Below are 21805 nucleotides of genomic sequence, written 5' to 3' on the forward strand. Positions count from 1 at the left end.
GCAAACAGGAACTAGTTTTATCTACAAGTTTCAATAGCTGCAGCTGCTGTTGCAGCATCAAACAATAACCATCACACAAAAAAATGACACGTACAATTTGAGAATCAGAATCTCATCGGTGAGCTTTATTGATTTAATGTTTTGACACAGATTAAGCAAGATTACCTTTTATCGTTTATGCAAATAATCCCTGGGAAGATAGATAATAAGACATTAAACAGACAACAAGAACGCTTTGATTGAGTCTTATTAGACAGAATATACATTTGTTTCTCACATTTGTTAAATATTGAAATCTTAAAGTTATGGGAGTCTGCTTTTAAAATACATTTTTTGTCATTGGCACTTTTTTCTTTATTCTCTATATACTTTAAAAATAATTTTGCTATTGTGGTTTTACCCAAGGTTGCAGACACCACATTTTGACAGAAACAATATAGCTAGAATTAAAATCTAAATAAACATGTGTATTTATGTAACTTGGATATGTATTCTGGTTAAGTTATTAAAGACGGTATGTGAATGTTGGGGTCTGAGCTAAAGATGCTGTTGAAGAAAGCTTTAGTCAACTTCTTCAATAGTGGGACCGGAGGAGGAGCCACCTCCAGCTCCACCAGGGAAGCCACCAGGCATTCCTCCCGGCATTCCTCCAGGCATCCCTCCTGGCATACCACCTTGGTATAGCTTGGAGATGATGGGGTTGCAAACTTTTTCTAGTTCCTTCTGCTGGTGATCATACTCTTCCTTCTCTGCTGTCTGTGTAACACAAGAAACAGAGCAGTTTTTTTGATAGGAAAGGAAGGAAAATTGAATCACATTATAAACACTGTATATGTTCAGAAGGCTACCACTCTGATTTCAGAACATGAGTCTAACAGGCACCTTTGGCGATAGATATTTACCTGGTTTCTGTCCAGCCAGGAAATGACATCGTTGCACTTGTCCACGATGGTCTTCTTGTCCTCTGGGCTTATCTTGTCTTGGAGCTTTTCGTCTTCCACAGTGCTCTTCATGTTGAAGGCCAGAGACTCAAGGGAGTTCTTGGCTGTGACCTTTTCTCTCTGGGCATCATCCTCAGCCCTGAACTGCTCTGCTTCTTGCACCATTTGCTCAATGTCCTCTTTGCTCAATCGTCCTAGAGGGGATAAAAGACAAAGCTCAGTTTGCCTTGTGAAAATTATTTAACGATTTAAGCAAGCTCTCATAAAAACAAGACAAACAAAAGGTGAAATCCACCTGACAGGGGTTGAAAGGTTCTCTGAATGGCCTTTGAAAGCTTGTTATTTGATTAGTATTTAATACAGTAATATACCTTTGTCATTGGTGATAGTGATCTTGTTCTCCTTTCCGGTGCTTTTGTCTGCTGCAGACACATTAAGAATACCATTGGCATCAATGTCAAAGGTCACCTCTATCTGAGGAACCCCTCTTGGAGCGGGTGGGATACCGGTCAGCTCAAACTTGCCCAGGATATTATTGTCCTTGGTCATGGCTCTCTCACCTTCATAAACCTGAAAATAGCAATGCAATAATGCTTATAATTTTCTGATACAATATTAAATTCATTCTGGACTTATTTTGATACATTGGCAATATAGTAAGTGGACTACTGTTTGTCTAAAACTTTACTTTAGGGGTTTCTGTACCTGAATGAGCACACCAGGCTGGTTGTCTGAATAGGTGGTAAAGGTCTGGGTTTGCTTGGTTGGGATAGTGGTGTTCCTTTTGATAAGGACAGTCATTACTCCCCCAGCAGTTTCAATTCCCAGGGAGAGGGGCGTGACATCCAACAGGAGCAGGTCCTGTACATTCTCAGACTTATCACCAGCCAAGATGGCTGCTTGCACAGCTGTGAAGAGATTCATTTGTTGAAACCAATACCATGACAACAAGGCAGCACAAATACGAACCATTTGAAAGAAGTGATTTTATACTCCAAACAATAATATGACATAAACTTGAAGTAGAAAAACCCACCTGCACCATAGGCTACAGCCTCATCAGGGTTGATGCTCTTGTTGAGTTCACGGCCATTGAAGAAGTCTTGCAACAACTTTTGAATCTTGGGGATACGTGTGGAGCCACCCACCAGGACAACGTCATGAATCTGGGACTTATCTATCTTGGCATCTCTCAGGGCTTTCTCAACAGGCTCAAGTGTTCCACGAAACAGGTCTGCATTGAGCTCTTCAAAACGAGCCCTGGTGATGGAAGTGTAGAAATCTGCGCCCTCATAGAGTGAATCAATCTCAATGCTGGCCTGTGTGCTGCTTGAGAGGGTGCGCTTGGCACGTTCACAGGCTGTGCGCAGACGACGCACAGCTCGCTTGTTGTTGTTGATTTCTTTTTTGAACTTGCGCTTGAACTCAGCAATGAAATGGTTAACCATGCGGTTGTCAAAGTCTTCCCCACCCAAGTGAGTGTCCCCAGCTGTGGACTTAACCTCAAAGATGCCATCTTCAATGGTCAGAATTGACACATCAAAAGTACCACCTCCAAGGTCAAAGATCAGGACATTACGTTCACCACCAACCTGAAATAAATGGTGTTAATTACTTACAGGAAGTTAAAAGCTGTTTTTTTTGTATACATATGGTTCATTCATATGGTTGATTTTGATTTTATTAGACAGTAACCTTTTTGTCCAGGCCATAGGCAATGGCTGCAGCCGTGGGCTCATTGATGATGCGCAGCACATTAAGCCCAGCAATGGTTCCAGCATCTTTTGTGGCTTGACGCTGGGAGTCATTGAAGTAAGCAGGAACCGTGATAACTGCATTGGTCACAGGCTGTAAAGGAAATCAGACATAGAGTCATAACAAAAAATGTTTTAAAACAGTTCTGCTTTTAATTTCTGTCTGAGCACTGTTTAGTAGTTCGAGGTCACACAGCACAGTGCTTGCAACAACTCTGAGGTGTTAGATTTAAGATATGGTTTTGAGAAGTGTTGCAGGCGTTAAGACTAGTTCCCTGGTGTACAGCGTGCAGCCACAAAGCACAATCTGTCAGATCACTGTCAAGAAAAAATTAGTTTGAGGCCACAAGGTGCTTGCTACAGCTTGCTACAGCTTGCTACAACTCCAAGGTGCTAGATTTAAGATAAGGGTTTGAGAAATGTAGCAGGTGTTAAGACTAGCTCCCTGATGTACTATTTGTAGCCATGTTTTCTGCTTGAAAGCAAATTGAAGTGTTGTACAATATTTGTCGTCTACCTTGCCAAGATAAGCCTCAGAGATCTCCTTCATCTTGGTGAGGACCATGGAGGAAATCTCTTCAGGATAGAAGGTCTTCCTCTCACCCTTGTATTCGACCTCCACCTTGGGTTTAGTCGAGTCATTCACAACAGTGAAGGGCCAGTACTTCATGTCTGACTGCACTACAGTGTCGTCAAACTTTCGACCAATGAGACGCTTAGCATCTGAAAAGGATTTAAGGATAAATGTAAGGGCAATGCGAACAATATGTTTACATTTGTTTCCTTTCCTGCAAATGAAATGTGAGAGAATAATAACATAGGATGACTGATTTTAAGCCTGTTGTCTGTTAGGTGTTGTGGTCCTTACCAAATACGGTGTTAGCAGGGTTCATGGCAACCTGGTTCTTGGCAGCATCTCCAATCAGTCTCTCAGTGTCTGTGAAGGCTACATAGCTGGGTGTGGTCCTGTTTCCTTGGTCATTGGCAATGATCTCAACTTTGCCATGCTGGAAGATGCCCACACAGGAATATGTGGTACCCAGATCAATGCCTACTGCTGGTCCTTTAGACATCTAAGACGAAAGAAGGAGCAGATGAGAAAAATTCCTTTTGATTTTGGAAAGTAATCCTGGTATACTGCCTTCTCACACTTGATAAAGGATTTATATTCTGTCTGATAGTCATGGTTGGCCATGTTTGTACTCATACTTTTTAAAAGTTTCTTATTATCATTTCAACAATGTGCATGCACCTGCATACTATTTTGTCCCACACACACCTTCTGCAGGTGTTTCTACAAAGGTTTGCCTTTACCTGTTGACTACCCAGGTCCAGAAGCACGGGCCATGGCAATATGTGGCTGCCATTTGTGCAGTTGCCATTTGTGATGTAGTGACTAAAGACCAAAATACTGTACTATATCACACTCTCCTTTCATTCCTCTGCACATTGCCTCTCTCTCCCTCCCATGGAAACATGATTCAACAGTGTGTCAGTCAGGCTGATGAAATATGATGTACTGATCCAGGAGTAGTGATTGGAGGGTCTATTTTCCGACAGCTGGTTTCAAATAGCCTACAGTTACTATAATAAGATTCAACGTATCTACATAGCAATGAATGGAAGGTGGCTATAAACTAAGTGATCATTAAACAATGCTAAGTGGGCAAGCATTGCCTGTTTCAAATTAAAAGAGGCTTATTCACCAAAAACCTGCAGAGAAAATAAAGTATCAGGTGTCGTAACGAGCTAATGTGAGAAGTGAACTGAGCAAAAGCCTCTTATTGCATTGGACTGTGAGCAGCAGACAAAACAAGCACAGTGGTGCAGTTAATAAAACTTCTTTAGAGTCAGAGGAAAAAACGGTAACTTGTTCCATTAAATCATAGAGTAGATCACTGCTTTGACTAAAAGTTAAAGACTAAAATGATCTTCTTCTATATGGCTACAGAGGAAGTGCAAACTTTGTTTATTTCAACCCAGCACTGCTTCAACTGCAGAAGATTTACTTCTCAGTTTTTATCAAGTTGTGTAACACTGAGCAGAACATGTTGACATAGCTCTGTTGCTTCACTGCCTGTCCTACACCCATAGAAGCTTTCCTGCAAGCATGTTAAGTTTGGAAAAAAACATCTTTGAACTTGATAATAACAGCACGACAGGGTTCATAGAGGATTTTTTTAAATATCAGAATCCACCAAAGCCATACTGAATAGTTAATGCTATTAAGTTGTTCTTTAAGAGGCAAGACCATCGACCTGACACTGTTGTAATGTGGAAAGAATTTGCTTGTATTGTTTTATTTGCAAGACATTCACTGAACGGTGTTTGTCTGTGGGGTCAGTCTACTCTTCTGCTTGTCATGCCATTTTCAACAGTAACCATGCAAGCTTCCCTTATATGGAAATACTTTTCACATTTGGTAGTAGGTTTTAAAAGCAGCAATCAAGACATTCTATGAAGCCAGGCTGAGTGCAATGCTACTTATGGAAGGGGTTACCTTGAGCCGTCAGATGTTCAAGACTTGAGAGTTTACTGAGTTAAAGTTGTGCAAGCCTTCGCCTTGCACACAACGCTCCTCACCCTCTCCTGGCAGGCGGACTAAGAGGGCGAGTGACTCTACTCCTGAGAGTATATAGAGCCCTGCAGGGAGAGCCAACAGGGTGTCAGGTGACTCCATCAAGGAAAGTTCTAGGCCCATGTGTCTAAACATGGAATGGACTTCATTGAAAGTGTGCTTTAGTTTCCTCAGTAGCCATATGCTAGTGGAGCAAAAGATGAATGAAACAAAAGATTCTCCAGATCATGTATGTGGATCATGTTGTTCACATGGCTGGGACAGTGAACAACGCACAGTGATACAGGTTAGATTTATTCAAATGTATTTAAACATTTTAAAAACATCTCTGTAATACTCTAAATTCCAGGAATCATAATCACATCAGCAAGCAGCGTAAACTTAGTCCAAAAAAATGTTAAACTAAAAAGAAAAGCCATTTGCAGTGTTAAAGCCGTAATAGAAAAATCTACTCTATTAACTGACTTTTGCAATACATGGGCATGTACATAATGTATTCAGCTCAGGACATAGAGCAGTTAATCTGCCCACACTAATGGCTTTAGAGAATATGCTCTGTATTTAACTTCTGAGGGTACAGAACAACTTCAAATGGACCATGTTGTAAACTTTTGTGTATTTTTGAGGTGTCTTTTTTCAAAATGAACTTTTTTCTTCTGCAATCTTACATTTCAAATTCAGTGTTTTATGTTTTTCCAGTTGATCCGATTACCTGCTTGCAACGGTTTGCCAATAACCTGACTAATCTTGATCTCATACATCATTTGAGGAACACGCAAAAACCAAATCTAGATATAAAATACACCACATAGTAAACAATCATCAGTGGTTTTATTGAGGTATCGTTTTCATGACAACTATTGTGAAATTTCATTCTCTTTTCAAGACACAGTTGTGCAGTCATCATTCCCCTTCGTGCATGGTCCCTCTGCCAGAGCCCAAGAACTGGACATATCTATTCTTGTTACATAGGCCTCTCTGACACATAGGCCATCTGGCATTACATATAACTGTGTTTCGTTTCAGACACCACCTGTTGCGACACCAGATCAGTATTCAGTGGTGGGTTTTTTAAGAAGTTGAATATTTCATAACTTGGAAAACAAGTCCTTAAAAGTGCTGACTCTGACCTACTCAAAACCAAAAATTGTCACAGTTGGTGTTTGTAGGCTTTCACATAATAAATACTGTACATTTGAAATGACCAGCAGTTACTGATCAAACTTAAGGTCAGCAGCAATCACTACAGTAGTGTGTTTCCCTCAGCAATAAAAACTAAGACAAAAAATATGTTCCATCAAATTAAAAAATAGGGATTTTATGTCCCGCTAGAAATTACAGTATCATAGCAGTCTTTGATGTCAGATATTCAAATAGTAACCATCACTTTAAAACAAGTAAACTCCGCAGCTGACAAAGAAAGTCCTCTTCTTTGCTCTTGTGTGTTCTGCAGTGCCCGTTCATATAGTCCCAAGCACAGCGCTTGCAGTAGTTGTACAGATGATGCTCTGCTTTCTTCAGCGTGCTGTTCAGGTCCAGTGTTCCCTGAAGGCTGTCAAAAAGAAGTCAAAAGGCTGAACCAAGACATTCACACAGAATGATACATACAGGATCAACTGATTAGTACTGAGATGATCTTTTCTCAGCATACAGACACACCTGCTAGTAAACTGGATAAGTTGTACATCATCTCGACACTTGAGCAGAGCGTCTCTGTTCTCCAACAGGATGGCCGCACAGATGAAGAGCTCAAAGGTGAAGTCAGTGTTGATGGCCTGAAGATTTGACTCTGAATTCTCCTCTGCATAAACCACAAGCCAAACAGTATTTAACAAATCATAAACATAAACATATAGTATCTCTACATATTCTGCCTTTTTATTCTTGTTTTTACCTGTGCTGTATTTTCGTGCCAGTCTCTCCTGATAACGGGCTCGGTCTACTTGTTGGGAGATGAGCTCGAGGTGGTCACAACTCAGGATCTCAAACAAACGTAAAGCGTCGCTGTGTTCAAACTCCCTCTGGAAACCCAGCAGCAGCCACCTTAAATGAGGAACAACACATGCATACACACAAATGAAATCTACATGTGGACTAAAACACATACAGACCTAAAAGAAGTCTAGAGGATAAATGTAGAGGATTTGTGCAGATTTACCTGTGGCAGAAGGTGAAGCTCTCCATACTGTCTGTGACTAAATGAGCATATAGCTGAGGATCCAGTTCTTTCAGCAGCGCTGCCTCCAACTCTGAAAGATAGAAAGTACAATTTTCTATAAAAAGAAAATATACTTGTGAAATATGACACCTAGCATTTGATCCCCAATGAGTTTGGGATTCTCTTTTTTTATGTAGAAGTTTTTGGTTTGTTTTGTTTGTGTTAAGTGATATTATTTCTATTTTATTTGTTTTGTCTTCATTCATTACCCAGCATCAAACTTCATCACATTGGAAATTCAAAAAAACATACCTTACATTTCTTAGTAATCTTATCAGATCAATACACAACAATTAAATATACTCTCAACATTTGAATGTGTAATGTTACAGTTGATTGCATCTACCAGATTGCTTGCAAAAGGAATTCAATACCCTTGTTTTACCACTAGATGTCTCTTAACTCTTTTACAGTTACATTTAAGATTGGCAGAAACTTGGTCGCTGCTAACAGATCAGTGAGCAGGGTGAGTTCAACACTGCAAAAGCTTATTTGATGTTCTCATCATAGTTGGCAATCTTATTAGTGATGTCACATCATATATATTTGTTATCCTCTTTATGAAACATATACATCAAGTAACATCTCTGTTTGCTAATCGTACCTATTTTTCTGTGAAGACCATCAGCCCTGAAGTCCTTGGAGAATTTCTCCATGTAGCAGGAAAAACTCCAGAAAGTGTCCACCTCCGAGTCAAGAACCTCAAGGAATCGGCTGCACAGGTCGTTCATGCCTTGAGCGTAACTGACCTCTGGGTCAACAATCAAGATAAGTAATGCACACACAAACATTTAGTGTCTCCCATCACACACAGCCTCTGATGCTTTTCTGATCAAGTCAGTGTCAATAAGAATACAAAGGGCTTATTGTTGGTTGTTCACAGTACCTGGGTGAAAAGCAGCATATGTGATGAGGATATCTCTTAACACCAGCAGATTGGCTGAACCTTCGCCCCTGCAAACACAAAGTGATCAGAGTCAGTCCAAAAGCTTATTTGATGTGCTCTTTCAAGTTGGCAACCCCATAAGTGATAATTTGCCTGGTCAGTTATAGAACATATATGATCAGTTTGTCGAAGAGCAGGTTACAATGAATTTAGATATTCTATATATTTGAATTCATTAAAAACACTAAATTAGTAATGTAATTTTAGTGGAATGGCTTTGACTCAGTAATCTACTTTCAGTTGATTAATATATTGTTTTAAGGAACAGATATGTGCAGACATTTCATAGTTTCCAACCAAAATGTTCATTTTTAGCTCATCTTTGTTTGCTTTTTAATAGACATGATTTATTTCCATATTGTACCATCACAGCTTTATTAATAAGTAGCATTCAAACAGGTTGAAGCCCAGAGCAGCAAGAGAAAAATATCTTGGTAGGTCCAAATCAAGTTTAGTCTGGTCCAGTTTAAAGGTAAATTTAAAGCCAATACTCTAAATCAGGTTGTCCGAAATGAGCAATCCAGCTACCTAGATTTAATCTTTGAATAAAATAATTTCCTTATGTTCACAGCTATCTGATAATCTTTAAACAGATCATGGTAAATTATTTTTAAAAAGACACTATCTTGAAATTGACGCTAACCACCAATCAATCATATGCCGATTGAAGTTGTTTCTTGTGAATATTAAAAGGTTGATGTAGCTCTAGAGTGAATTCTGATGTTTTGTAAAATAATCCAATCCAAGCTCTTGTTTTGTTACAATTTCTGGGTCAACTGAGGGGAAGACGACTAAATGTATGGATGTTTACTCGAACCAACTTAATTTCATGGATCACCGATCAAATTCCACACTCCGTCTGTTGACACACATATGTTGACTCATATCCTAAGTGTGGCAAAATAAACCCATAACAATGGCTCCCAGTCACTCACTGGTAATAGCTCAGGTCTCTGTTAGTTCTCGGCACATCCTTGTCAATGATTCGTATTGCTTCCCGCAGCTCCTCCTGGTCAAATGTGGCTCGCTCAAACAGTATCTGGTGAGGAGAATAAAATGTAAAGACAAAGATATTTGACCAATATTGTTTGGGTTTAACTTTTAACTGGATATGAAGAGTCCCTAAATTTGTAAATCCATTTGAATTCTATCCTTCTCCTTCACAGAATTTGCACGAGCACTGTTTAAGATGTAAACTAGCCTGAGTAGTTTAAGTACAAAAAAACAACAAAAACAACAGAACTGTGACTACATGATGCACACACACCACACATTCCAATCTGCACATTGCACTTTGACACCCAGGACACTTTACACTTTACACACTGACACTTTACACTGTTTACATTTTCTACATTTTTGTATATTTAAATATTTCTTTTTTAATTGTACTTTATATTTCTACATTACTGTATATATGTGTATTAGTAATTTTTTGAGTGTTTATTGCATGGCCTTGTGGAACAGTCTTTACATTTCACTGCACATCTGTATGAGCATGTGACAAATAAAAAACTTGAATCTTGAATCTAGTAGCATGATTCTGTTAAAGCTGCTTGTCAAGTCTCACTAGAATGTACAATTTAAACAGGTTTTCCTAGGTACACATGGCCGCCTGACAGAGGTGCTGAACACTTCAGCTAGTGCAAACAGGTAAAATGATGTCATGTGTAAATAAAAGTTTGTTTAACAAAAGTAGATCCTGTTGTAATTTTCCTAAACATACTGCACAGCTCATACATTAATCAGTAAATCCTTTCTCTTTAATAGACAAAACTTATCTAACCTGTGCTTGAAGTTCCAAGAAAGCCAGTCTTTCCCAGACCTCCCCAGACTGGTCCTGGGTCTGTTGTTGGGCCCGTGCCTGCCTCTGGTCAAAGTAACGGACTGCTGCCACTAACTCAGCTTGAATGTATAAAAGGTCATGGTATGGTCATTGATATTTTGTTATCGATAAAATAACAAATTGCAATAAGAAAAGGAGAGAGAAAAGTTTGTGCATGTGTTGTTGGAGTTTACCATCAGTGCCGTTGAGGTGAATGTGCACAGCTGCAGGAAGGAGCTGCTGCCACTTTCTTTTCATGACACTGTAACGTACAACCAGCTGCTCCTGCAGAAGTGAGCGCTCTAAGGCTGTCGAGCTGCACGGGTACATCCCAAACAGGAAACGCCACACAAGGCCACGTTCAGATGGAGACACGCCACCTATAAAAGATTAAAGGCCTTTCGATCATTGAGAAGTCAATTATCTGACTTACCAGTGTTTCAAGACAAGAGGTTATCATTCAGTCAAACCCATCACTGCAGGACCAAAAAAAACCCAACCGTTATAGAATAGAACACATGCAAGAAAAATTAGCTTTGCAGCTGAGAAACTGGACATCTTATGTAAAAATTGGTCACCTTTACTCTGTATCTCCTGGAATTTGAGATGAGGATTTGGGATGTCTTATGTAAGTATTTCCGCAGTACTGTAGGGTCTTTAACGATTGGTTTCCAGGTCAAAGATCAAATTTAGTGAGACATTTTACCCCCGAGAGGCCCTGTGTGTAGATGTTCACTGCTGAAACCTTAAGAATTGTCAGCTATATAAAGAAAAGCCTACAGTACCAGGCCATGATAAACAATCTTTTGAGGACTGTGTTTTAGGACATACTTCTGAAGCATACAGTCAGATAATTCTCATTTCTTAGCACACGAAATGGAATATCTTTTTCTCTTCTGACTAATGAATCTCATGTGATTGTATTCAGCTTCTTAGGAATCTTACCAACTCTCAAATAGTATCTGTTGTTTTATCTCAGAAGTCACGCTGGAGTTCTTTGCTCAAGGCGTTGTGCTGCCCAATGAAACGTTCTTGTTTTGACTGTTGCTCATGTCCTGCAGCAGAGCATCACTGGACTTTCTGTTTAGCTTGTAGGAATGGTCTCTATTCATTGATGGCTTTGATGCATCACAACATATTATATGTGTTGAATTATTGACCAGAAAGTAAAGTATTGCATCTATGGGCATGCCGTTTCTAGAAACCTGAGGCACATGTTCATTTTCAGTCAAGTTAAATCCCTTTTATCCACTAGGATAAATTTCTTAAAAGATTAAATGAAAAACACATTTTCTAACAAATGTGGAAAAAAATAAAGTTCAGTTACAGTATAGGGCCTCATCAAAACAGTGTTCAGTGTTAAAACAACAACATAGGACTTCTTTGTCATACCATGCTGAAATACTAATCTTTCAAACATGAATTCACTGGATCATATTTCTGAATGGGCATTATAAGATTATTTAAGATTTCTGGATTGCCTGTTTCTACCTCAGGAACTGTTTCTACAGTTTCTACTGCATTACATTAAAAGTGTGCCACAAACAAGTACAAATGCAAGTTGTAATTTTACAATGATGCTCATGTAAAGTCAAGCTATCTAAATACTCCACTGTTCTTTGTATTTAGGGGAAAAAACTTGAACTTGCTGATGTGCAAAGCTGGCATAGATCATTTGTAGACAGAGATAGATAGATAGATAGATAGATAGATAGATAGATAGATAGATAGATAGATAGATAGATAGATGGATAGATAGATAGATAGATACCGTTTTTGAAGATATGCATCCTTAGTCTTGACTCGTCCACCCTCCCCTCGGCGTCCATGACTCCAGGTAAGGTGAGTCGTGCGGCGGACAGAGCAGGGGAATTGACCACTGCTACTTGTCTCTGGAAGCCGCCATGTGACTGCTGACGATCTGTGGAGCTCGTCCCTTCTCCTGCTGTCTGCAGTGGACGCCAATTCCTAAGTTCTTCCATTTGAACCTGCAGAGTACGCGATCACCTCCACAGGTGAAGAAGAGCTGCATCCACAAATCCTCAACAGACAACAACAACAAGCTGTCATCCTCCTGCAGACTACAGCTGCCAAAACAACGCGTCGCTTCCCATCTCCCTGTGCGGACTGGAGTTCAAACCAGCCACGAGCGATTACTTACAACAAATCGTCCAAGATGAAAAACTATGTTGAATACGTTTCAGTGAACCAACTCCAGCCGTGTTGACTCTCATTCAGCCGTCTGGGAGTCATATGACTGCACCCTCAGATCCGAGTTTGGCCCACATTCCAGGTGGAGTCTGGATTTCAGTGCTAAAGTTCACCACTATTGGATTTGGGAGCATGTCTCGCTCCACCTAGTGGTTCAATTTTACAGCACACACACACACACACACACACACACACACACACACACACACACACACACACACACACACACACACACACACTCATTAATAGGTAAGCACCCATGTGCAATTTCAAGCTGATACTTTCTGTAGTTGGAGGTAACCACCCTTAACTCTTAAAATGATCCATTGTAGAAATCTAGCTTTTCAAACTTTTATTTTAACCAGAGAAGCCTTACCTTACAATTGGATAATTAATTTCTCCAATTTCCAACCTTAACATAATATTTGTCTCAATAACAGATCCATAAGAACAAGGATAATTAGTTTGAGGCAGGCCTACTTGTTTTTTAGTCTTCTTTATTATTTTCATTAAATTATGAAATTTCTTTGGACTCTAATGTCATAATACTTCTCTAATACTTTCTACTATGAACAGAACTGGGCTGTATAATAAGATATGTCTGTATTTGGAAAACTTTGTTCATGTAGTTTACCACCTTTGAATTCTTCCGTGTAACATAGAGCCTTTTTTTGTCATCGCAAGGGGAACAAAAGATTCTACATTTGCCTAAACGCTGGCAAACAAACAATAAGGGGATGAAGGTTGCCGAGGTAGATGATTAATGAACAAATATCTAATTTCAATTTAAGAGTAGCTTTTATTTTAGGGATTACTCTTTTTTTTACAACGTGGTGCTTGTTCAGTTAGTAGTTATAATTACTAGTAATTTCCTGCATGCATGAATACCTTTGAAAGGGAGCAAGGATATGTGATGGTCCATTTAATGAGTCGTTACCTAAAAAAACATGCCTTATTAAACTACGTCGTGAGTGGTAAAACTTATAATACATCTTTCTAAAACTTTTGAATTTTCCATTTTGACGTAAAATTAAAAGTTTAACTTTAACATCCTAGAAGAAAAGTTCCAACATATGTCCTTGTCCTATGAACAACAACATGCAGACATCATGCACTCTTCCCTGTCAAACTGAGTTCACTGTAAAAATAAAGAAATTAAGGCTTAATCGTTGAAATAAGTTGCAGCACAAAAAAAGCACAGTTTGAGGATTTTTTTTAGCCTTTTGTTGAACAAGAGACAGTTACTCTCAGGTCACGACACACTAACCCTTCAATTTTACAGAGGTGATCTCAATGTTGTCTGAGGAGGGCGCTCCAGAGTGTCAGACATTGACAATCCACTGGGCTGCTTCAACACAGCCTCTATGCCAATATATTCAACATGCTCTTCATTATTTGTTGGCATGGAGTAGACAACAGAAATTTACTCATATTCTGCAACTTTAATGTGACACCAGAACTCGCTAAAAAAGACTTCCTCTGTTCACACTTCTGAGCTATTGTTGCTAGAGAGAGGTGTAAAATAACCCTTGTACAGTATTTGTACAGCTGATGTGATACAGAGCATAAGGGTCAGTCACAGTGTTTTCCCTCAACATTCTCGATGCATGTAGGCCTGAGAAATGTACTCTCAAACTAAATGAGAAGGTCATAATGTGGTCAGTGTTCTCTTCTCTGTCCTAACTTCCTTATTTCTTTGAATGTACTGCCCCTGATAACAGGAAACACACCCAAAAACTTCACATCATTGTTGAGATCTATGACATATTAACAAAGTACAACGAAGCTCTACAAGCTCACCTAGATCTCTCTCACAGTGAGTATTTACTTTTCACAGCAAATGTCAGAAAACAGGCAGCATCCAGTAATCTGTTGTACAATAATAGATTACTGACAATTTACAAACGATTATTATGTTGATAAAACTAAGTTGTTGTTGTTGTTGTTTTTTTAGATGAAGCTAAGTGGCCTGATTGAACTCACTTTCTTATTGATCCTGACCTCTTGTGCAGAAGGTGGGTCATCATTTTACTTAATGTGTTTGTTTGGCCTCATAGTGAACATTTTAATAAATGAAATGTTGTTTTGTTTTGGACACAGGTATCGGAAACTGGACAGTAAATGTCAATGATCACATTGAAGTAGGAAGAGGCTCAAGTGTGACCATAGATTGTACGTTTAAATGTCCATCTACTCAATGCGATGGCAAGGTTGAAGTTTACTGGAAGAAGTTTCAGATGAGCAGCTTTAATACCAAAGACAATGACAAATATGCATTTATTTATCACAAGAATGATACATATGTGCTGGAGAAATACAGAGGAAGGACAGAGCTCAAAAATGAAGGCAGTGGAGACTGCTCCCTGGAGATCAAAAATGTCACGGAAAATGATTCAGAACTTTATGTGAGAATTATCACACCGTCTGAGCAATACAGTTTCTACAATAACAAAGTCGCTATTCGTGTGGTTGGTAAGTCATTCAGTGAAACATTTCATTATTTGGAGTTTGTAATTGTGTGCTTGAAAAAATGTAAAATAATGCCATTCTCTCTTACAGTAGAATATATTTAAGTTTTAATCCCATTCACATTTATATGATTTGTTTCTGTGCCTAACTTTTCTAGCAGGATGTATTTTATCCTCCAAAATACAAATGTATTTAGATCAACCAAAGTACCACAAGGTGAAATGCATCTAAAGAAAACTGTCACAGATGTATTTGTTTTTCAGATAGGAATAACACGTCATCAGAAGCCGATACAACACCAAGTATGTTTATTGTTCACAGTTTGTTTTTCAGGCAGTTTCAGGCTCATATTTTATATTACAAATGGTAATGAAGTTCCTTTATTTCATTGACTCATTCGCAGCTCCTGCAGAGAATAATTCACTACAAATGTATACGACCATCTGTGTGCCCGTTGCTGCACTTGTGATCCTCATTATTATCGTTGGAGTTTTCTGTTTCATAAAACACAAAAGGTAACTCAACTTAAAGCTTTCCTAAAAATGCATGTGAGCAGCAAAGCTATACGTTCAGTTTTGGACCCTTGGGTCTCATACACAAACCCTAAAGTATTTCATATTAAAAATCTGTTTTAAATTCATCTGCTAATGGGAGACAGTTAAAGGTGCACTGTGGAGGTTTGGTAGAGAAATGTGACAGTTGGAGAAGGGTACAGATTCTGTGGCATAAGTTCATAACTCTATACACAAACTTTCCTCAGAGGAAAATTTGGTCCCTGGATCACTGTTTGAAAATAAAATGCTACGTGGGAAGTTATGGTGGTGGGTCTGCAACAGTTAAACTGCAACTCTCCTGGTAGCTTTTAAGCTCTAAACAGTGTTCCAGGAAAGGAACCATTTTTTTCCTTTGAATAAAGTTTGTGTATTTACTTAAAATATAGAATAGAATTGTTTCACTTCTCCAACTTTCAAATTTCACTCCCAAAGCTCCATAGTGCACCTTTAATGTGTGCTCCCCTTAAGTCTCAGTTTAAAACATTTAGGCTATATTCAATCCTGAATTTGTGACATCACATAAAGTTTGTAAACCTGTTGTCAGATCTAAAAATCAATAAGACAATGAGTCTTCTATCCATACAGTTATTATAAATAAATGTGAGGTAGAAATCAACATACTTAATAATGAGCCTTGTTTTAAACTTGTTTTACATTTCATTACCACTTCATAGCAATCAACCTTTTATTTCTTCAGGACACAGGCCTTTACTCGGGAGGAATCAGGATATTATGAAAATTTTAGCAGAGCATTATCAAATGACGCCAAAAGGTTTGTTTTGCTCTACAATGTTTAAATTAAATGAGAATAAATATATATTTTTGTATTTTGTATATATGTATGTTCAAGAAGCTCATTGTAGTTTTCGATTGTGAGTTTCAGTTTGGTACAAGACACAGAAAAACTGAAGGTGTTGATAATGATAAAAACAGATGTTCCATGCATGTGAATCTTCAATCACAGACATAATGACACTTTTCTGTTAATCTCTTCTGTGTATATAAGATTCAAAACATATTCTGTTTTGTATTTGCAGTGAAATATCTTGCAAAAAAATTGATGAGCTGCCTGAACTGAAAGACATTGAGGAGCCTGTCTACGTCAACATGAAGGTACAGTTTACAGAGGGTTTGCTTTTTATTAGGTTTCCATGTTGTATATCTCATCATGCAAATAAATGAAAAGATGCCCACTTATAGAAAAAACAATGTCTTTCGTTGCAGGACCCACTGGATCGTGTGGATCAAAGTGTGGATCACACTCACAACGTATATGGAAATGTAGATTATTCACAATAGAAGAAGAGCTGTATGTCAGGAGTGAAATAACATAACGACTTTAACTTAATCGTGTTCACGCGTATGTGTGACTATGTGTCATGTCTTTGATGCATGAAAACAGGATTATGTGTCATTAAAATTGAACAAGATATTGTAATTAATAGTTTGTTAAGTATGGAGTATATAACATTTCATCTAAGTGTTGTTATAGATTAAAAGCCAGTTGTTATGATAGTATTTTGCTCACTAGCAGGGCTGCACATAAGGGGGGAGGGAGGGGAAGCTTTCTGGGACCCAGCTGCTTTGGGGCCCAAATAGTCCAGTTGTAGATTCTTAATATAAGCAATTAAAAAAAAAAAAAAAAAAAAAAAAAAATATATATATATATATATATATATATATATATATATATATATATATATATATATATATGTTGAATTCAAATTCTCACTGTTCAATTCAGCGTGCACTGTACGATTTAGTAAAAGTTCATGTGAAATGTCAGCTCACACTGCACGACTGAAGTGTGAACAACTTACGACCAAAGCTCATAATTTTTAAGATCACTGTAAGATCCAATATCCTGAAAGCTCACAATGTGTAATCAGGACAGGGTTGAAATTAGATTGTATTTCAGTTGTCTGCATGGCTCACATGCACACACCATCAGAAATGCTCCAACTCTCTGACTCACACTTAGCATCACCAGCAAACACAAGCTAACTAACAAGCTAAATCATAACAAATACTCCCTGTCAGCTGGAGATTTGCAGCTATTTCCTGCTAATGTTTCTCTCTTTCATATATTTTGTGATAGGAGTGGGAAGACACATCACATATGCATGCCAGCTGTCGCCATGGTGCTTTCAGATGCTGCCTGACAGTTTGGTGCAGGTGTAATCAGGAAAAAAAAAGCCTTGAAGTTGGGGTATCACCTCGTGCCTCTATCCTAACTGTGTGACTGCGTGCAGGTACAATTTAAACATGCCAGAAATTCATCTTACCAGTCGGGGGCAGCTGATCAGGCTTGCTTGACTGTTGCTCCCCTCCCTACTGTATGACAAATGGCGTGCAATCGGGCTAAAGTTTGTCCTGATTTCAGAATCATTCATGCGACTCAATACTGCATGTTGGGGTGGCCCCACAGACCTTAACTACTAGCTATGTGCACTGCCTAGCTGCACCTGTATCCAATCAAAGTTAAAGCTGTTTGTTTGCACTTGCTGACGTTGTTTCTTCCTTTCTAGATCCTTGCTTATGTTGTAATTAATCTCTGATGTACGTCTCTTTGGATAAAAGCTTCTGCTAAATGAAATGTTGAGTGTTTTCGAGTGTTTTTCTGCTCCCTAGCCAAGGTGTGCACTTTGTCATCTTCAAAGGAGGGTCCCTTTGTCCTTCAGATGTAAGTGGAAAGCAGAATTCTGTCCTGAAGAGCTGGCTCTCCTATGCTGTGTCATGTGTTTGTGTCTTGTCTCTCTGATAAATCCCTGCATTCCTAGTTGCACTGGATAGTATAGACAACATTGCTTTGTTTATGCCTGGGAGTTTTGTCCTTAGGGTGGACCAACTTCTGACTCAAGGTGTTGGATGGTTTAAAGTGTACAGAGATGAAGGTACACATGATTAAAAAAAACATTTATTTTACCCAAGGACACATACATGTGCAGGAGCTGGAGATCAAACCCCTGACCCCTTAGTTGAGAGGTGACTGACTCAACCACTGACCCACAGCCGTCCCCTCGTACATAGACTTAAAAAAGCAATACTTCATGCTTTAAAATCTGTTGTTTTTGCTCCCCAATAGTATCAATGGATATTAGATTAACATTAAACTATCAGACAGAGTAGCATAGAAAATATTGCAGAAGTGAAATGTGCTTCAAGAGTTCATACAGACCTGCAATTAAAGTTCACCTTAAAAACGTTTTTTTGACATAACCATCATCTTTTCGTTACTTTATTTTGCTTTTTCCAGGTTTTCCAAACCAGGCTGGCAGTCATGCTTACATGTATCTGTGTCCACATAACTCAACTTAAATGTGTCACTATTGAGCTGGTGGGCAACATATTAATGTCAAACCTATTGAAATATAACACAACTTGTTCATTTAAGATTTGCCTTGAAGAATATATCTTCTAATTGTTTTTTATACTATGCACCTGTCATTGTACGTGCTGTGTTTCACCACCAAGTGTGGAAGGAAATGATGTGAAACATTTAGCACATCAGTTTTGTAAGTTTTTTGTAACATCCCTTTACTGGACTTCTGTTATTCTGTGTACCATGACTTGATAAATATCAGGTCAAGTAATAACACTCTATTTTTCCTCGTCTTTCTCAATATATATGTAGATTTTACTTCCTGTTTCATCTCTCCTCAGACTTCTGTTTTTCTGATATAATGTCTCTCTTGTAAACAAACAACTTAACAAAGTAACTGTAAAGTACAAAATAATAAAGGGTTAAATGTGTTTGTTTTTGTCTGTCCTCAAAGATCGACAGTATCTACTCTTCTTTTATTGCATGCTCTCCGCTACCGGTGCACTAAACTCAGCAATATTAGTTGGCTGTGTTAAAGCCTGCTTTAAAAAAAGGAGAGAGGAAGTAAGTGAAGCTGTTTTTGTTTTCTGTCTCTTTTGGGGCGGTTGAAAACTGTTTGTGCTTTCGATGATATAGTCACACTTTTACTGAAACTTAAGTACTAGAACATGGGAGTGGCATGTGTTTATATCTGAATGTGCTGCTAAATCATCAAATGAGAATATTTTATTGATCATGCACATGTTCTGATGGATCTAACAATTGGAAAGTTTTTTCTCTCTCAGTTTTAAAATAATTTTTAGTTACACCAACAAAAAGCTGTCCTTTAGGAGAAGTATTTAGTTTTTCTTTATAGAGTTTATAAGAATATAAAAACACCAAACAATGGAGGCGGAACACTTGACCTTGGTTTGTTTTAGTGTCCTGTGTACTTGACACTGGCCTATCACCATAGCTGAGACACTTTTGTCTCAAGCAACTGTTTCTAGAGTCCCATGCTGAAATGTTGGCATAGATCTTTCACAGTAAATGAGTCTTCCTTTACCAGAATGATTCTTTGAAACTATACTAAGTAAGAAGCAAATGTCCCTTATTAACGACAAACAGATTTGTAAGTGTTGCTACCAACACTAACTAGTGAAGAATAAAACAGTTTTAACAGAAAACTGATTAAGCAATATATTTTTTGTGATATGATGATCTCATTTGACTGAACATCAAATGACCTAAAATGCATGCTGTGTATGCCTGAACAGCAAAACTGTAACATTTAATCTATGTCCTTGCTGCACCCATGAAAAGACAAGGACTCTGTCTTCCGTTCGGCAACTTTATTCTTCCCGATGCTGTATTTTTTTATGATTATCTCTCTTAAGAAGCATCGGGTCCTCACAACAAAAACGGCATACATGCTCATTCATCTCTTGACCACGACCCCGACTATCTATGTCACCTCTGCACACAGGCCGATGACGTCATATATCGAAACCTAAAATTAAAAGAGTTAATAACAACTTTTTAATTTCTGTGTAAACTAACATGACATTACAGTACCTGTATGTTTTTTTAATTCACAAATTAAACAAATGTGAAACAATATTATATTCACTACTTTCTAACTTATAGTGTAATGTGCTTTCTTCTGTCAAATTGAATTGCATACAAATATTTCTAGGTCGCAACATCCTTGTAAGAAACTGTTGTAATCACAGAAACGTTCAATAGAATGTGGGTTTGTGGTACTCTTTAAACTGCTTGTTTTCTCTGGCTTGGCCTTCATTGGAAGGCTTGAGGGCTTTTAAAAATGTCTGCATTGATATCATGTGATGATTTCTTCCACACAACACTCCTTTGTTTCTCAAAGTTTTTACTTATCTCGTGTTTTCTTTTTATCTCGAGTACAGAAAGTGTTGCTTCTGTGTTGCTTCTGTACTCTGTACTACTCGCTGCAAATTATTTTTTCTCTCATTCATTTGGTTATAGAAAAACAAAATCAAAGCTACAACAAAGGTTAAACCATGAGAAAGCAATCACATATTGCAACAATATCTTTCTCCTGGGCTACTGTTGTAACCGTATAAATGCCAACTCACACAATGAGTTAAACGTTTTAGGTAATATTTGGTTACACCTTCAATTTTGAAGGGCAAATCCAGACTATAAATATGAAACCCAAAGACAATGATCAAATCTGAGGAGCTCTGGGAGTGAAAAAGGATTCAAAGGTGAGTGGGTTCTTTACATACAAGCAAATGAATACAAAGACAGACTCAAACGTTTTCATTGTCTTTATGCTGATTTAAGTCGTAGAATTCTTCTTTCTCATCAGAGATGGAGCTGAAGTTGGGGCTTTCCTTTCTGTCTTTACTTGGTGAGTCCTCAATAAAAAATATTGTCCAGTAAAGTACCTCAGCATCACCTAGTATTTCTTTGATTTTCTTCCGTCGTTTTTAGTGATCCTTCATTTCGAGTCCTCTCATGGACAATGGGCGGCCATTGTACCACCAAAGATCTCCGCCCTGCAGGGCTCCTGTGTGGTTATTCCTTGCTCCTACACTTACCCCAAGCGAGCCTCAAAGGAGAACCTGAACAGGTGGATTGGATTCTGGAAAAAAAAAGGAACTATCATCTCAACCAATCTCCCAAAGTGGAAACTGCCTACTAAGTACAGAAAACGGACTCTGTTTTTGGGAAATTTGCAAACACATGAATGCACCATGATGCTGGACGGTGTCAGGAGGACTGACACTGGCCCTTTCTACTTCAGGATTGAATTGCCACAGTACGGAAGAAGCTACTCCTACACAAACAATCATGTGACCATTGACGTTATGTGTGAGTGTTGTTTATTTAATGCACATATCCTTACTGTTTTTTAACATGATATTGAATCCACTTTTCAAAAAACGTAAATAGGTAATAGTGGTATGATATTTCTTCTCTGCAGCGAATCCTCCAGTACCATCTCTGTCTGTGCAGGTGAGAGA

General features: G+C 38.3%; 4 protein-coding genes across 5 annotated transcripts in view; 2 read left to right on the forward strand and 2 right to left on the reverse strand.

Annotated features, from left to right (window-relative positions):
• Window positions 1-104: 104 nt before the first annotated feature.
• Window positions 105-5355, reverse strand: hsc70 (heat shock cognate 70). The gene is made up of 9 exons (XM_061050818.1): window positions 5196-5355; window positions 3564-3768; window positions 3213-3418; window positions 2637-2789; window positions 1978-2533; window positions 1647-1849; window positions 1313-1511; window positions 903-1135; window positions 105-756 (listed from the first exon to the last, which is right to left on the reverse strand). Exons 2-9 carry the CDS (start codon window positions 3766-3768, stop codon window positions 562-564), a joined length of 1950 nt encoding a protein of 649 aa, XP_060906801.1. The 5' UTR covers window positions 5196-5355; the 3' UTR covers window positions 105-561.
• A 732-nt stretch (window positions 5356-6087) lies between these two features.
• On the reverse strand, window positions 6088-12571 carry si:dkey-238d18.4 (TBC1 domain family member 15). The gene is made up of 10 exons (XM_061050819.1): window positions 12034-12571; window positions 10457-10642; window positions 10224-10342; window positions 9373-9476; window positions 8378-8445; window positions 8096-8242; window positions 7432-7522; window positions 7168-7316; window positions 6933-7074; window positions 6088-6825 (listed from the first exon to the last, which is right to left on the reverse strand). The coding sequence occupies exons 1-10, from the start codon at window positions 12242-12244 to the stop codon at window positions 6657-6659; spliced, it is 1386 nt and encodes a 461-aa protein (XP_060906802.1). The 5' UTR covers window positions 12245-12571; the 3' UTR covers window positions 6088-6656.
• A 1627-nt stretch (window positions 12572-14198) lies between these two features.
• LOC132984136 (uncharacterized) lies at window positions 14199-17116 on the forward strand. 2 transcript variants are annotated; one of them, XM_061050820.1, is made up of 8 exons: window positions 14199-14289; window positions 14428-14488; window positions 14574-14945; window positions 15206-15244; window positions 15346-15457; window positions 16194-16268; window positions 16534-16609; window positions 16721-17116. In XM_061050820.1, the coding sequence occupies exons 2-8, from the start codon at window positions 14428-14430 to the stop codon at window positions 16793-16795; spliced, it is 810 nt and encodes a 269-aa protein (XP_060906803.1). In that variant the 5' UTR covers window positions 14199-14289; the 3' UTR covers window positions 16796-17116. The 2 variants fall into 2 exon arrangements, with proteins under 2 accessions (XP_060906803.1, XP_060906804.1); XM_061050821.1 differs by lacking the exon at window positions 15206-15244 and having other exon boundaries at window positions 16721-17115.
• A 72-nt stretch (window positions 17117-17188) lies between these two features.
• Window positions 17189-21805, forward strand: part of LOC132984137 (sialic acid-binding Ig-like lectin 14) — a 5122-nt gene continuing 505 nt past the window's right edge. The window contains exons 1-4 of the mRNA XM_061050822.1: window positions 17189-17248; window positions 17351-21189; window positions 21273-21653; window positions 21766-21805. The exon at window positions 21766-21805 is cut by the window's right edge and continues 505 nt beyond it. Of these exons, the coding sequence (XP_060906805.1) occupies window positions 21150-21189; window positions 21273-21653; window positions 21766-21805 (461 nt within the window). The 5' untranslated portion in view covers window positions 17189-17248; window positions 17351-21149. The remainder of the gene's footprint in view (window positions 17249-17350; window positions 21190-21272; window positions 21654-21765) is intronic.

The sequence above is a fragment of the Labrus mixtus genome, chromosome 11 (genome assembly GCF_963584025.1).
Source record: "Labrus mixtus chromosome 11, fLabMix1.1, whole genome shotgun sequence".
Lineage (NCBI taxonomy): Eukaryota > Metazoa > Chordata > Actinopteri > Labriformes > Labridae > Labrus > Labrus mixtus.

Excerpts from the sequence above, each read along its gene's own strand:
- hsc70 (XM_061050818.1), bottom strand. The coding sequence starts at position 3,768 with ATGTCTAAAGGACCAGCAGTAGGCATTGATCTGGGTACCACATATTCC. Across the intron at positions 2,790-3,212 it reads CTGAGGCTTATCTTGGCAAG|CCTGTGACCAATGCAGTTAT; the intron begins GTAGACGACAAA and ends TTTCCTTTACAG. Across the intron at positions 1,512-1,646 it reads AGCCTGGTGTGCTCATTCAG|GTTTATGAAGGTGAGAGAGC; the intron begins GTACAGAAACCC and ends TGCTATTTTCAG.
- si:dkey-238d18.4 (XM_061050819.1), bottom strand. The coding sequence starts at position 12,244 with ATGGAAGAACTTAGGAATTGGCGTCCACTGCAGACAGCAGGAGAAGGG. Across the intron at positions 7,317-7,431 it reads AGCTTCACCTTCTGCCACAG|GTGGCTGCTGCTGGGTTTCC; the intron begins GTAAATCTGCAC and ends TCCTCATTTAAG. Across the intron at positions 7,075-7,167 it reads GGCACGAAAATACAGCACAG|AGGAGAATTCAGAGTCAAAT; the intron begins GTAAAAACAAGA and ends TGGTTTATGCAG.
- LOC132984136 (XM_061050820.1), top strand. The coding sequence starts at position 14,428 with ATGAAGCTAAGTGGCCTGATTGAACTCACTTTCTTATTGATCCTGACC. Across the intron at positions 14,946-15,205 it reads AGTCGCTATTCGTGTGGTTG|ATAGGAATAACACGTCATCA; the intron begins GTAAGTCATTCA and ends TTTGTTTTTCAG. Across the intron at positions 16,610-16,720 it reads CTGTCTACGTCAACATGAAG|GACCCACTGGATCGTGTGGA; the intron begins GTACAGTTTACA and ends CTTTCGTTGCAG.